This window comes from Fulmarus glacialis, unplaced genomic scaffold, assembly GCF_000690835.1.
Source record: "Fulmarus glacialis isolate BGI_N327 unplaced genomic scaffold, ASM69083v1 scaffold20823, whole genome shotgun sequence".
NCBI classification, from domain to species: domain Eukaryota; kingdom Metazoa; phylum Chordata; class Aves; order Procellariiformes; family Procellariidae; genus Fulmarus; species Fulmarus glacialis.
In genome coordinates this window covers 3,455-16,694 of record NW_009205116.1, presented here as the reverse complement: position 1 = coordinate 16,694, position 13,240 = coordinate 3,455, and the positions used below count along the sequence as shown (strand labels likewise).

Genomic DNA, 13,240 nt, shown 5'->3' with positions numbered 1-13,240 from the left:
AAAGTTTATCTTATTCTTACAGAAGAATTTTATTTTTAAAAATTCCTTGTCCCAAAAAGAATACAGTGCAGTTGAAATAAAAAAGATCCCCAAAGTTATGCGTCTTTTAGCAGTGGTTATTTTAACTGTGTTAAAACGAAAGTATTTTACTTACAGTTTCTGTAACAAAACAAGTTATTTAAAGTACGATCTTTTGGAAGGGAAACAACTTACTTTCCTGTACAGGGCAGTGCATAGTGTACTTGCACAATAGGGTCACATTAAGGAGAGAGTATTTGCAGAGGTTCTGCTTCCTGCCACAGAGGAAGCTCCCATGCAGAACAGACCTTTTTTAGCATCCTCTTAGAGCTGTAGTTGTCCTTTTTTGTTTAAGACAAGCATGCAAAATCTTCTTGCAACAGAAATGAAAATTGCAGTTTCATAGTGGTGAGTTTGGAAAGAAAAAAATATCTGAGCGTAGCTGGTAAGCAGGAGGAAGTGAAGACAGGTGAATAATGGGCGTATGCAAAGAAATCACATTTTGGGGGAAGGCTGAACAACTCTTGGAAACTTTTTGCTGTCTTAAGTGCGGATATATATTCACTTTTACTGTTTTTTCTTGGAGAACATAACGTACCTTTCAAGAGAGCACAGGTCCTTTTTGAAATCTCAGCCTGTAGGTTATTGTTCCCCCACCTATGAGTTCCCATCTGAACTTGGTATTTTTCCTTGAATTTCCATAGCGCACAGATTCCCTTTGCAGTCTCTTTTGGTATGAAAGATACACGGTCATTGTGTGACTGAAGGCAGCACATTTTTTGCTCTCTTAAAATCTGTTTGAGGGAGGGCATCTCTATCTGTCCCACCTGGCTGTGTTCTTCTGAAGATGAAGATGTGTATTTGATGTGGACTCCTGGAAGTCCATTGACCCACAGACATCTTTTGAATATGATTCTGTTTCTCAGCCCTAGAAGAACAGTCACTGAAACTGATTTTTAAAAAACATGAATTACTACTGTTCATTCTTCTCCTGTGTACTAACCTTCCCTAGATAGTGCTCTACGTAGTCATTTCTGCCTGTGGGGAGTGCAGTGCAGCGAGGACCAGGGCCTCGAAGTTCTGCATTTTCTGTTGCCGTGCATTGCCCGCCGAGCAGGTTCTGGGCCTGCGCTCAGGGAGTGAGGTCTCCTCTCCACCTGGCACTTTTTCTCAGCCGGTATCCTGTAAAACGTGCACTGTTGTCCCTGGCACAAGTTACAAGGAAAGTACACAAATGGCGATACACCTTATAGGAGCTGTAGGGAGATCCCCACTAAATCCTGTTCTTTACTGGTCCCGCAGAAGACGGGAAGTTGGCATCATCTACAAAATGGACTATTTTCCTGGATTCCTGCAGAGAAAATTTTGTAAAATGGAGCAGGACAGCTTTCTACTTTCGATTGGAAATATTATTATGAGTATCTCTTAGTTGGTCCCTGTTCGCTGCTGCTGGGTGGGATTTTATCTGCCTAATTTCTTTTGATGATGAACAAGCAGAAACCACGTGCTTTTGTGGAGAGGACTGTGTTTACTTTTGACAGAGAAACCCTACAATCAGTGTGTCACTTAGGCGACACAAACATAGCCATTGGGATGTAAGTGGAATCGCTGCATTTGCACTGCTGGCTTAATTCACTGTTGTTTCCCAGAGCAGCAGTCCTGTCTTAATGTGCACTCTTGCCTTCTCAGTGTTTTACACACACAATATACTCGCTTATTGCTGATTAATATTGATAAGGGTTAACTTCCTTTTCTGGTTGTTCCTTTCTTTCTGCAGAGGGAAAACCGCAGGCTCCAAGAAGCAAGCATGCGGCTGGAGCAGGAGAACGATGACCTTGCCCATGAGCTTGTAACAAGCAAAATTGCCTTACGGAATGATCTGGACCAGGTAATGCTAACAGAGATGTCTCCCGGCTCAGGCTTGGCAACACCAATTTTAGGAGCCCTGCTTTCTGCTCAAGTGAAAGCACCAACACAACATTGAAAGTATAATTATTTGTGCCTTTATTTTCCTGACAACCTACTCCTAGTTGCAGTCAGAAAGCTGGATTTCCGCATGCATGCAGCTGTAGGCATTCACGGTGCTGTCTTGCCAATACTGACTACACCTTCTCTGTTGTGGATTGTTTCAGAAAACGTAAGCCATAACCTTTAGGCAGATACCAAAGAATGAACATTTACTTGAAAAAGGTATCACATGCTCCTCGAAAGACTAATTTCAAGGGAAGTTGCCTTGTCTGCCACCTTACGTGGATCTGTTTTTCACAGCAGTTTTAGTACAGCCAACAAAATTCAGAGATAATGAAGTGGCATGGGACCAAAAATTAGAAGAGCTCCTGGGTGTCCCTTAATAACTGCTTTTGTTTCTTGTGAAGACTGAAAAGTGAAGGGCAGGAGCATTCAGAGCCCTTTATCTCAGAGAAGACTGGCACAGAACTACACATTCAACCCTCCTGTTTCTGGAGTGTTTTATGTAGTATTGATAAATGCCGTAAAAGCTGTCACTAAGGTACTAAATACAGGAGGGCCATACTCCATCACACCTCGTGATTAGCCCCTTGCTCAGTGAGGGCTGTAGTGCCTTTTATAATGTAAAATCTTTTCCTGCGAGGGCCTCTCAATTTGATTTGCCGTAGTTATTTGGCTTTCTTTATCTAACCTCAGAACTGTAAACATCATGGACCACAGTTGTGCAGTCTGTGTTTCTGTGTAGGCAGATCCTTGACAGTTAGGCTCTGCTGATTTGGATCCATGTGATTCCAAAAATCTGAGCTGTCTTGGTGAGCAAACGCAGGCAGAGATGCGCTTTGCGTGATGGAGCGGGCAGTCTCGTGTGAAGGCCAAAAGCGATGTGTTGAGGTGCTCTATCTTCCCTGGGAATAGCTGTACATAAAGCAGCTTTATGTCTGCTGCTGCCCATGCTTGTTTTCTCTCAAGTATAATGACAAGGCAGCCAAGCACATACCTTTGCCAGTCCCGTTCCTTGCTCTCCTGCCTGTGAGCAGTCTTTCTGTAGACGAGAGTGGCTCCGTGAAGTTTTCCCACACCGTTGGGAACTTTCTTTCACTGGCACTGAAAGAAAAGCTTTGTGCTACTGCACTCAGGCCGCAAAGCACCTCCCTTTGCCAGTCCCGTTCCTTGCTCTCCTGCCTGTGAGCAGTCTTTCTGTAGACGAGAGTGGCTCCGTGAAGTTTTCCCACACCGTGCCTCAGTTCACTGGCACTGAAAGAAAAGCTTTGTGCTACTGCACTCCTCATCTGCAAGGACAGGTGATACCGTACACCACTGCAGGTGCTTGGAGAACCTGAAGTGAACAGAAAAGGAGGAAAGTTTTGTAGTTCCTTCAAACCATATTTTAAACAGGTCTTTCATCAAGAATATCCTTGTAATCCCCGAGTTCTTTTGTTGACAAGATGTCAATCTTAGCAATTTTCCGTTCTTTCACTGCTTGTTTTCCTTTCTCCCTTTCTCAGAGACAAGTTCTGTACTGCTTTTTGCTGTTTACAATGCCATTTTCCCTCTTTTATTTTCAGCAAACTAAGTATTATTTGACCACAACCACTGCCTGTTCTAGCACCTAGTTACTGAACAGAAGGAGTGGTGTGATGCAGTGTGTATCTCCCGGTAGGGAGGTGAACAGAATATTTCAGACATTGAGAAATGTATTTCTCTCCTGGTGATCGGTGAGGATAGTGCTCACAAAAACAGTGCATTCCCAGTGTGTTTCACCATAAGCTCGGCCCTTCAAAGAAAGGAGAAAATTCATATTCTCCAGTACCCACACAGTATCAGGTTTCTCCAGGTAATACTTATTTGCACTGATAAACAAACCATTTTATCTGGTGGTCCTCTTTGTCTCTTTTATACTTGTCTTTACCTGGACACTTCGTAAGGTACAGTGCAGGCACCTAACATTTTCTACAATATCTGGTTTCCCCCCTTAGAGATACAAAAATGGAATGAGTTATCTGAAGTTACACAGGAGCTAATCATGCTGCCCTCACTTAGATTAATATTGTTCCCAACAAAAATATTCTATACATCATTGTTTGTATTAGGTTTCTGTTAGGACATAGTATCTATGCTTTCTTGCCATCCGGGCACAGGTAAACATTTGGCAAGAGGGTCCTTTTGCACAGTTGTTGAAACACAGTGAAATAACTGAGAAAATAGCTACTTGAAAAGGGAATTTCATATAAAAAATAGGTTAGGTGAGCCATCAGAGGGCAGGAAAAGGCAATGCTAGAACCTGAATCTGCAATATTTCTGAGATGTATATAGCAATACATTTGTATTGGCACAGGTAACATCTGATAGACACCACCATTTCTAATTCTAGGCTGAAGACAAAGCGGATGTTTTGAACAAGGAACTTCTCCTGACCAAACAGAAGCTAGTGGAGACTGAGGAAGAGAAACGGAAGCAGGAAGAGGAAACTGCTCAGGTAAGGCATTCTCCAACTTTTCCCATTTAGCAAGGAAATGCAGGCAAAAGGATATGCAGAGAAGTACGAATGTGTTGCAATTGCGGAAAGGATTTTGTCTTCAAAATGCAGTCGCAATTGAAAAATACACAGTGCCAGGGTAAATGTTTTTTTAAAAAAGTATGTTTTTCAGTGCTTTCCTTTACTTGAGCTCTGAATGTTCAGTTTTCCATACCTTATCCTCTTCCCAGTATTGTAATAATCATTTTCACTGGTGGTGAGCAATCGCAACTAAGGAGACATGATCAGACCTCTTTTAATTACCTGAACAAGGAAGGAGCTGGAGGAGTTGTTGCCCTATAAGAGGCCATTCTGGATTCGGCTGCTGGTTCACTGAAATAAAGCTGTGAACGTTCCTGTCTGAAGCGAGAACCAACAGCAGAACAGACTTGAGGGTTGGGAGAATTTTGCTGACTAGACCTGGCCTCATACTTGTTTGCAAAATGTTCAGTCTTAGTTTTTTAATCCTACATATCTAATGTCCTGAATACTGACATACGCGAAAGTATGTTTCAAAAGCGATACCCTGATTTTTATTTTTGCCATTCAACAACAGGGACTACAACAATCAAACGGTAATTCTTTGTGTCTCTCTAAAACTGAGGTTGCCAAGCTCTCTGTTTGCTATAAGCAAGGCAGAGGAGGCCTTTTTCGTACTGAAAGGGCTTTCCAAATTTAGTGGTTCTGAACGGTGGAGGAATGAGTTAGCTGTATTTCAACGCAGCGCCACAGACCAAAACAGATTTTTTTTTCTCCTGTTACGGGGATGAGAGTGACAGTGCTGGGAGATTCTTCTTCCTGTTCCATCTCCAAACAAACAAATAATCTGTCTGCCCAAACCTGCAGTGACAGTGTGCAGAAAAACAAAATCAGTAAAACCCACTTAATAGTAGTGCTCTTGTTTTGTGTTTGTGGACGATGCTGCACCACATTTAATGCAGAGAAAGAGAATTGTTCTACAGGAGAATTCTCTAAGCAGGGATACACAGTATCACAGTATAGACTTTTTGGTTATAACTGAATATAGTAAGTATTTGTGTACCGAGTAAATCAGACACTTGTCTGAAGAACTGGAATTTGGTAAGAAGCAGCTGTAGAACTGTTGTAAACACAGCAAGACTTTGAGGGAACAATCTGATGATGCGTTTTGAGAACTTTTTTCAGTGTACTGTGTAACTTCTCTCCTTCAATTCCTAGCTGAAGGAAGTCTTCAGGAAGCAGCTAGAGAAGGCAGAATCTGAGATCAAGAAAACCACAGCCATTATTGCAGAGTATAAACAGGTACTGTTCTAGAGACGCCTTCTCATATTTCTTCTTTCAACCTGTTCTGAGAGCTGAATTTTCAGAGTTGCAGATCTCATTCTTTAAATAACATACGCTACCTTTCAGGCTTTCAGAGAGCATGCATTGTAATTTGTCATAAATCTTTCTGTGGTTTTCCTAATAGCCTCCTAATTAAGGGAATCAAGAATAACCTGTCTTTCAGCTAATTTTAGTACTGTAAGGTGAATGCTTCTTTACTCTGACATAATGCAGTATAAACATTATAAACCAGTTAATCCATAAAATGTTCCGGTCTCCGTGTTCAGGTTCTGTATTGAATACTGCCATTTTTTTCAGTCTCATTATCAGCAGCAGTGGATTTGTTAAGGGGGAATGCATATACCTGAGCGAGGCAGAATTTAAGCAATGTTGGCTCTAACAAAAATCATTGTTAAAAAGCACAGGTTATATTTTAGTATAGTAAACTTTAGCTAAGAGACTGCTTTCTCTACTCCAGATTTGTTCCCAGCTGAGTACCAGGCTGGAAAAACAACAAGCGGCCAGTAAAGATGAACTGGAGGTTGTGAAGGTGAGAATGATGCCTCTACGTATGGGATGTTTCTAACGCAAATGCTGCTAAATGCCAGGGATACAGAACAAAATGTAAACTGAAGTTTAACGTAACAACAGCGGTGTCCACCCACTCATTGATAGCCCCACATGCATTTTTCATTAGATGTAAACAATGGAAGAGTTTATTTCCTTTCACGGTTCTTTATTTTATATCAAACAGGGTGGAACTCTCAAACGGAACTGCATATAGTACTTGGCTTTTCTTTTTCCTGTTGAAATGTATACTTTTGGCAAAAAATGTACACAGACAGTATTTATTTGGATGTTTTAATTCAACGGGGGGAAAAAAAGGCTCTCTAGAAGAGAAAACTTGTTGCTTCTCCAGTGTGCACAGTGGAGGGGTCAGAATTGGCTGAACTGGACTGTTTATATTTGGGTTTCTGTAATTTAAGCAGAGTTGGTTTAAGTAACTGGCACAGCTTGGGCCATCCCCAGAATTTCCATAGCAGTTCCTCTCCCTTCTCTAAACGCCCTTACCAGGAACATCTGCGCTAGAGGTAAACGTTTCCTCATCAGGTAATAATTCCATCCCTCTGCTTTGTCACTGCTGAGTAGGCAGAATTGTTTTCCCTCTGCTATAGCTTCTAGTTGTTTCTTTAGTACTCAAGCTGAACCTGATTTGTTGCTTTTTAGTGACTTTTTTCTGTTACTGATTAAAAAAATAATTCTAGGATTGATGTTCCTATAATCTGCTGAAGTAGCTCAATATCCCGTTATAGTTTGTGCAAGCCAGGCCAGCTGTGCTACATCTTCAGCCATGAGTAACTGGTTCACCCCTCCAGCACGAGAACCTTACTGTTGTGTGTGAGGCGTCGCTGGCAAAAAGGGCCATCCCCTACGATGCTAAACAGGACAGCATTGGCCCTTGCAGTGAGCAGAGGCTGCTCGCTTTCTTCTGGAAATATGGAAAAGCTACCGGCATTCTTTAAAATACCAAAATCTGTATTAATTTGGTCAAGTGCTTTTATGGAAGACAAAAAGTCCCTAGAGTGTAATTTACTCTTCTGAATTGTGCTGGCATAAATACTGCAAAATATTACAAAGCTTTGGTAGCAAGAAGGCTTGAGCAATTCTAATCTAGGAGAAAAGTCTCTGTGCTTAGACAGAGCATGCTAAGTACATTTAGGAATGTTTATACTGGTGAATATACCCTGGAAATTGTTCATGAACTTCTCAAATTCTTTTCATGTCAGATATGAGAACTGCAGTACTAGTTCGAGTATTCCTGACAGAAAGGCAGTCTAACATAAAAATGGCTCCTCAAGGAAGCACAGCTACTCCTGTAACATGGATTAAAAATGAGCTTTCTGGGTATTTCAGGGTAAAGTGATGGCCTGCAAACACTGCAGTGAGATTTTCAGTAAGGAGGGGGCACTGAAGCTGCCTGCTGTAAGCACGGAGAATAAAGGCATAGAAACAGACGATGAGAAGGATGCACTGAAGAAGCAGCTGAGAGAGATGGAGCTGGAACTTGCACAGACCAAACTGCAGCTTGTGGAAGCCAAGTGCAAAATTCAGGTACGTGGAATCCAAGTGCAGAAGGGCACTCTGCTTAACCTCCTTGTGCTCAGTCCAAAATAATTCTCAATTATGCAAAACATTGTTCCAAAAAGGAGCATATACCTGTACCACCGTGTACCTGTGAACTTCCAGAACAACTTTCTGTCTCTAAAAAAAAAGAAAGAAAAGAAAAAAAGAAAAGAGGTTTTCATTTGTATATTTAAGTATCTTCTGTTTCCACAATTTCAATCTGTCTTCTCTCCCCAGTGCCTGGGAGGTTGCAAGGAAAGTGCTGGATTGCAGGGACTGAGTTTGAGGATGCTTTTTTAATTAATTGGTTCTTGATCCGTTCTGACTATTCTGCTTTCTTAGGAGCTGGAGCACCAGAGAGGAGCCCTTATGAATGAAATCCAAGCTGCCAAAAACTCTTGGTTTAGCAAAACCCTGAACTCTATCAAAACGGCCACAGGCACGCAGCCACCGCAGCAGCCTCAGCCGCCCCTGCCGCCCAAAGAGGGCAGTACATAGTTGCAGCCAGACCCGATACAAGAGCACAAAGAACAACACAACTGAAACCCTGGAGGATTCTTCCAGTGGTCTCTCCTCTTGGGGAAAGGACAAAAGGCAGGAGTGCAGGCTTGAAGTGAAATTCTTCGGTGTTTTTCATTCATTCTGATGTGACCCTTTTCAAAGGGGGAAAAAAATAATTCCTGTTTTATGTTGAATTCTTACTTCCCAAACTGCCTTGCTGAAAGCCAAGTTCTGATACCTTCATACTTTTACACTTTATTTTATATGACTAGATGTTAAATAAATACTTCAAAACTAGGTCTTTAATACATGACTATTCAAAATTATTTTTATCTTGCATAGAAGGTTCTTCTGGAGGAAGAGAGAGAATGGAAAATGTAAAGTACTGAAGCATAATCTCTTCGTAGAAAGCACAGTGTAATAAGTACTAGTGTGTGTGCGGGTGTCTAGGATAACTTACGCCCTGGGACCATCTCAGAAGTTTATCGCAGTGACTGCGTCCTGCAGAGAAGCACTTTTTGTAAAGCTTAGGCCATAGCAAAGATAGTCTTATGCTCTCTTGGCACAATCGCTGATGAGCTTCCCTGATAATTTCTTAGTTTTAATTGTTTTTTCTTCAGAAATGCAAGTAGTGCAGTTCTTTGTAGCACTGTTGCTTAAAGGCTATTTACAGCTGAACTGGAATTTAACATAAAGTTATCTAGTTCCCTTTTTTATTTCATGTTTATACTAAGAATTCAAGAAAGAATTCCTTCTACTGGGATAAAGGGAAAACTGTTCAACATTTATTTGATGTTTTTGCTGAGAAGCAGAGTGAAGACCTTGCATAGTTTTGATCTTTTGTGAATCCTGTGCAGTAAAGGTAGGTTTTATGAAAAAAAATTAATGAAAACCTTTCCCTGGGTCTATATCCAAATTCTGAATTTGACACAGAAATGAGGTATCAAATAAAAAACCCAAAAGGCTTGTGCTGCACTGCTGAATAAAACATCACAGAAGCAAGATCTGTTTGCTAGAAGTATTTGGTTAGGAAATGCTATGTTGGTATTACTTATTTTTATTAAAAAAAAAAACCATTTTCAAGTGGAATACAAAACCTACACTTTCCCGTGGGGTAGGCTTCTCTGATGATTCCCAAACCTGTCTGGTTGTTTTATACCTCTTAAGGTAAGAAAATTCAAAAGCATTTGTTTTGACTGAACATAAAGCATTTGTAGAAATACTTATTTCATGGAAAATTAAACTATTGCTCGAACTGATGGAATATTTTTTTAATTATACCTGTCATGTCTGAAGATGGTCTTGCAGGTAAATATCATTGCTGGACTAAAGGTTGTGTATTAATTGTTCCATTTAAAAAATTGTTCCATTTAAAAAATTGTTCCAGGGACATAAGTTGTGTTTTGATCTTTTTTTTTTTTTTTAATTCTAAGGAATGCCATATCTTGTCAGTTTTGTACAATAAAATTTAATGATACCCATCTTGTGCTTTGTTGTCAAGCATAATTGTGAATTATTTTAAACAGGGTAGTACAAATTTAATGTTACCTGTGCCAAAGGAATGATTCTGAAAGGCAGTCAGCTGCTTGAAGTAGAGATCAAAATGTAATTGCTATCCTGACACAACTATACTGCAACGAAATTCTCTCCTCTAAGAGTAAGGAGTTAAAAAATGTTAATATTTTAAAATGTACCTGCAAGAACAGTGATTATCTGGAAATATTAATACAGTGAGAAAAAAGGGGAAAAAAGCAGAAGGAATTTCTTTTGCAAATATTAACAAAGATCTTTTTCCCTGATCACTTTCTTGCTAATAGTATTTGCATAAATGTTTCCATTCTCTTGACTGTCTAAACCTAGCATTAGTCATTCACTTACCAGTACCGCTTCACACTTAAAATGAACTGCATAATACATTTGAACTGACATTTAAGAATACATTTGATTGTTACACTTGAGAGCACTGTGCCGATGAGTGACACTGATGGTTTGACAAGTGTCCGAATGTCTCATTTATCTTAAATCATACCTACAAGTGGATTTAAAACCTTGATTGGAAAAATGCAGTAATAACTAAAAAAAAAAAAATGGTTAAGACTGTGATTCCCTGAGCAGCTGAGTTAACATAACAGCTCACTGCTGCTCAAAGATCTCACCCCTCCAGCTCCCCGTTGTACTCCCTGTCATGGCCCTGTCCTTGTTACGGCACTTACTGGAGATGATTAAAAATAAAAAAAGATGTGGGTGGATTTTTCCCCCCACGGTTAGTCTTTGGCCAAGTTAATGAGTTAAATCATGTCAAAGGGTCCAATGAGTGCAAGCAGATCATGGGAGTGGGACTTCCCCAGTTCATCAAAAAAGAACTGTTAAATAAGCTCACCGTCTTTCTTGGAACTGGCTTTGACACAACATCATCTTTCTCAGTGTAGCAGCTCTCTGACTTTGGAAGTTGAGTTTCTGTGACAAAAACATGTTTGCTACCTGCTAGCCGTGATGATGATTTCAAAACCTTGTAGGATGGAAGCTGACTTATATCAGCAAAAAAAGATTTCAGAAGGCAATGGCTGCTTTATCGTTCTTGGCAATGACATAAAGGCAGTACAAAATTTTCACCTTCCATCTGTAGATCCAAAGTAGTGTTTGTAGCAGTGGCATTTGGAAGAGTAATATTTACATGGAAACTGTGTCTTCTCAAAATTACTGAAAGAATAAGAAAATAGCTCTATGGCGTTATCTTGATGATTAAGCATAGTTATATTCAGAAACAAGGAAAGGAGCAAGACTGTGGGATTAAACCAGGCAAGCTAAAATCCTACCTGCTGACTGTACCTGCTATTGGTACACAAGGCTTCCTGTGAGAAAACAAATCTGGGTTTTAATTAGCCCTTTCAGCAGCGTGTGACAGAGCTACGCGCACATGTATTCCAGACCGACTGATCTGTCGGGGAGAGCTGGCTCGTTGTTTAGCTTAAACATCATCAAAGTCTCACTGAAACTGTTATTTTCATGCGGCACTGGGACAGCTAACATAGCTCCTAAGTCTGGAGTGATTAATATTTTTTTCCTGAGTCAGTATTAAACTGTGTGTCCACATAAAACTTACATTAAAAGTCATTTGAATTTTATAAATATATATGTGGAACTAAATCTTATTTTTTAATTTTATTGAGAATGCACGGTTCTGAAATAAAGCCTTTACTTTGATTAGGGAGAAACCTCCAAAGAATATTTTTAGTACAACTGTTTTATCTTGTTGGATTATAACCTGTTCCTGAGATGCCCAATATGGAGAAGAAAAGTACTTTTTTTCACTTTAAAAAGAAGTTGTTTTTACTTTGACTGTAACACTTTACAGGATAAATGAAGCAAGGCTGATTTAGTTACATGGTACATCTGTGAACTAGTCTTGTATTATCTTTGTGAATCAATATTCGAAAGTAATAGGACTTATTTCACTTAGGTTAACAAATTTTAAATGTACCCAGAGAGAATTAAAAACAATAAAATAGAAAGTATCATGCGTGGTGTTAATCCAAGATACTGCAAAATCCCTGAGGTCCATATGCTTTAATGTTTAGTAAAACCAGTCTCAGGAAAGATAGTCAGCCATGTAATCAGTACTGCAGCTGACAAACACATCCTTGTCCTGCCCATTAATTAGCATATAACTTCCTACAGCTAAGTTACATTGCTACAGCTAAGTTAAATTGCTTATGTAGGTAAGCAATTTTTTTTCCTTGTTAGACATTTTAAAGGACTTCTCTTGGTTGACCCTTGAAATTTCTTTTAAGATAGATGCTTTCATTGTGTTAAAAACAACTCAAAATAAAAACAGTCATTTACAAGGGGAGAGGGAGATAGGAAGTCAAGAACAGCAAGAATTCAGCCCCTTGACAAAGCATGGAGTATCCCATTGACTTCAGAGTCGTGATGTCACTCACTGACCGAATGTGGCAATTTAGGAGTAAATAAAAATCTGAATTTTCTGGCACTGAAGTATCAAAACTTGGAAGCCATGCTTTCTCCACAGGATAAAGGTAGGGCTGTTCCCTTCCTTCTATTAAGTAGTTGCAGTGAAATCCATGAAACTACTTGTATGTGTGCGAGAACTATACCTCCTATTTTGATTTACTGTTAGACTCAGGGATAATTGGCATACTTCTGCGTCATCTAATAAGCCTAAATACCTTTGGCATTGAAAACAGAAACACTCTTCTCTTACAACGCTGGTTTTCTTCCACCTGCTGAAGAGAAAACCTTAGTACATATTACTTTCTGAATGTGAAGATCAGGGCAGAGATTTTTCTCTCGAGACTGAGGGACTGTTGTGGCTGACAAGCACTCCTCTGTCACAGCTGAGCCCTGCCGAATGGGCTGTTGTGCCAACAGCTGGCTGCACTAGACATGTAATGCTGCGTACACCCGGGGCGGTGGGCGTACACAGCACCAGGCATCACGTTGTTCTTGCAAACGCAAAGGCTCGAAGTAAATTATTTTTCCATCAATTATGCTAATATCCTACTGGGAGCTGTCCCATTACCTCCTTCCAAGTAATAAAACTAAAGGGAGACACAAGGAAGCACTCAAGTTTGGACCTTTCAAGTTAGGTCAAGGTATACATCACAGCAGCCTTTAAAACTGGGCTACAGTTTTAAACCCATCCACAGATGGGTTTTGGGAAATTCAAAGAATTTGCAGCTGGGTAAATAATAGTCAGCATTGATCAAGGTCCTATCTTTCCCAAGTCAGAAGTCTACATAATTTATTTCAGGATCGTGACTTAACACATACAGGTTAATCCTCCAGGAATAC

General features: G+C 40.1%; 1 protein-coding gene across 1 annotated transcript; it reads left to right on the top strand.

The window, feature by feature from the left end:
* Nucleotides 1-1,742: 1,742 nt before the first annotated feature.
* LOC104074963 (rab GTPase-activating protein 1-like) lies at nt 1,743-8,784 on the top strand. Its single transcript, XM_009575278.1, has 6 exons — nt 1,743-1,906; nt 4,358-4,462; nt 5,699-5,782; nt 6,282-6,353; nt 7,718-7,915; nt 8,270-8,784. The coding sequence occupies exons 1-6, from the start codon at nt 1,826-1,828 to the stop codon at nt 8,423-8,425; spliced, it is 696 nt and encodes a 231-aa protein (XP_009573573.1). The 5' UTR covers nt 1,743-1,825; the 3' UTR covers nt 8,426-8,784.
* Nucleotides 8,785-13,240: the final 4,456 nt, after the last annotated feature.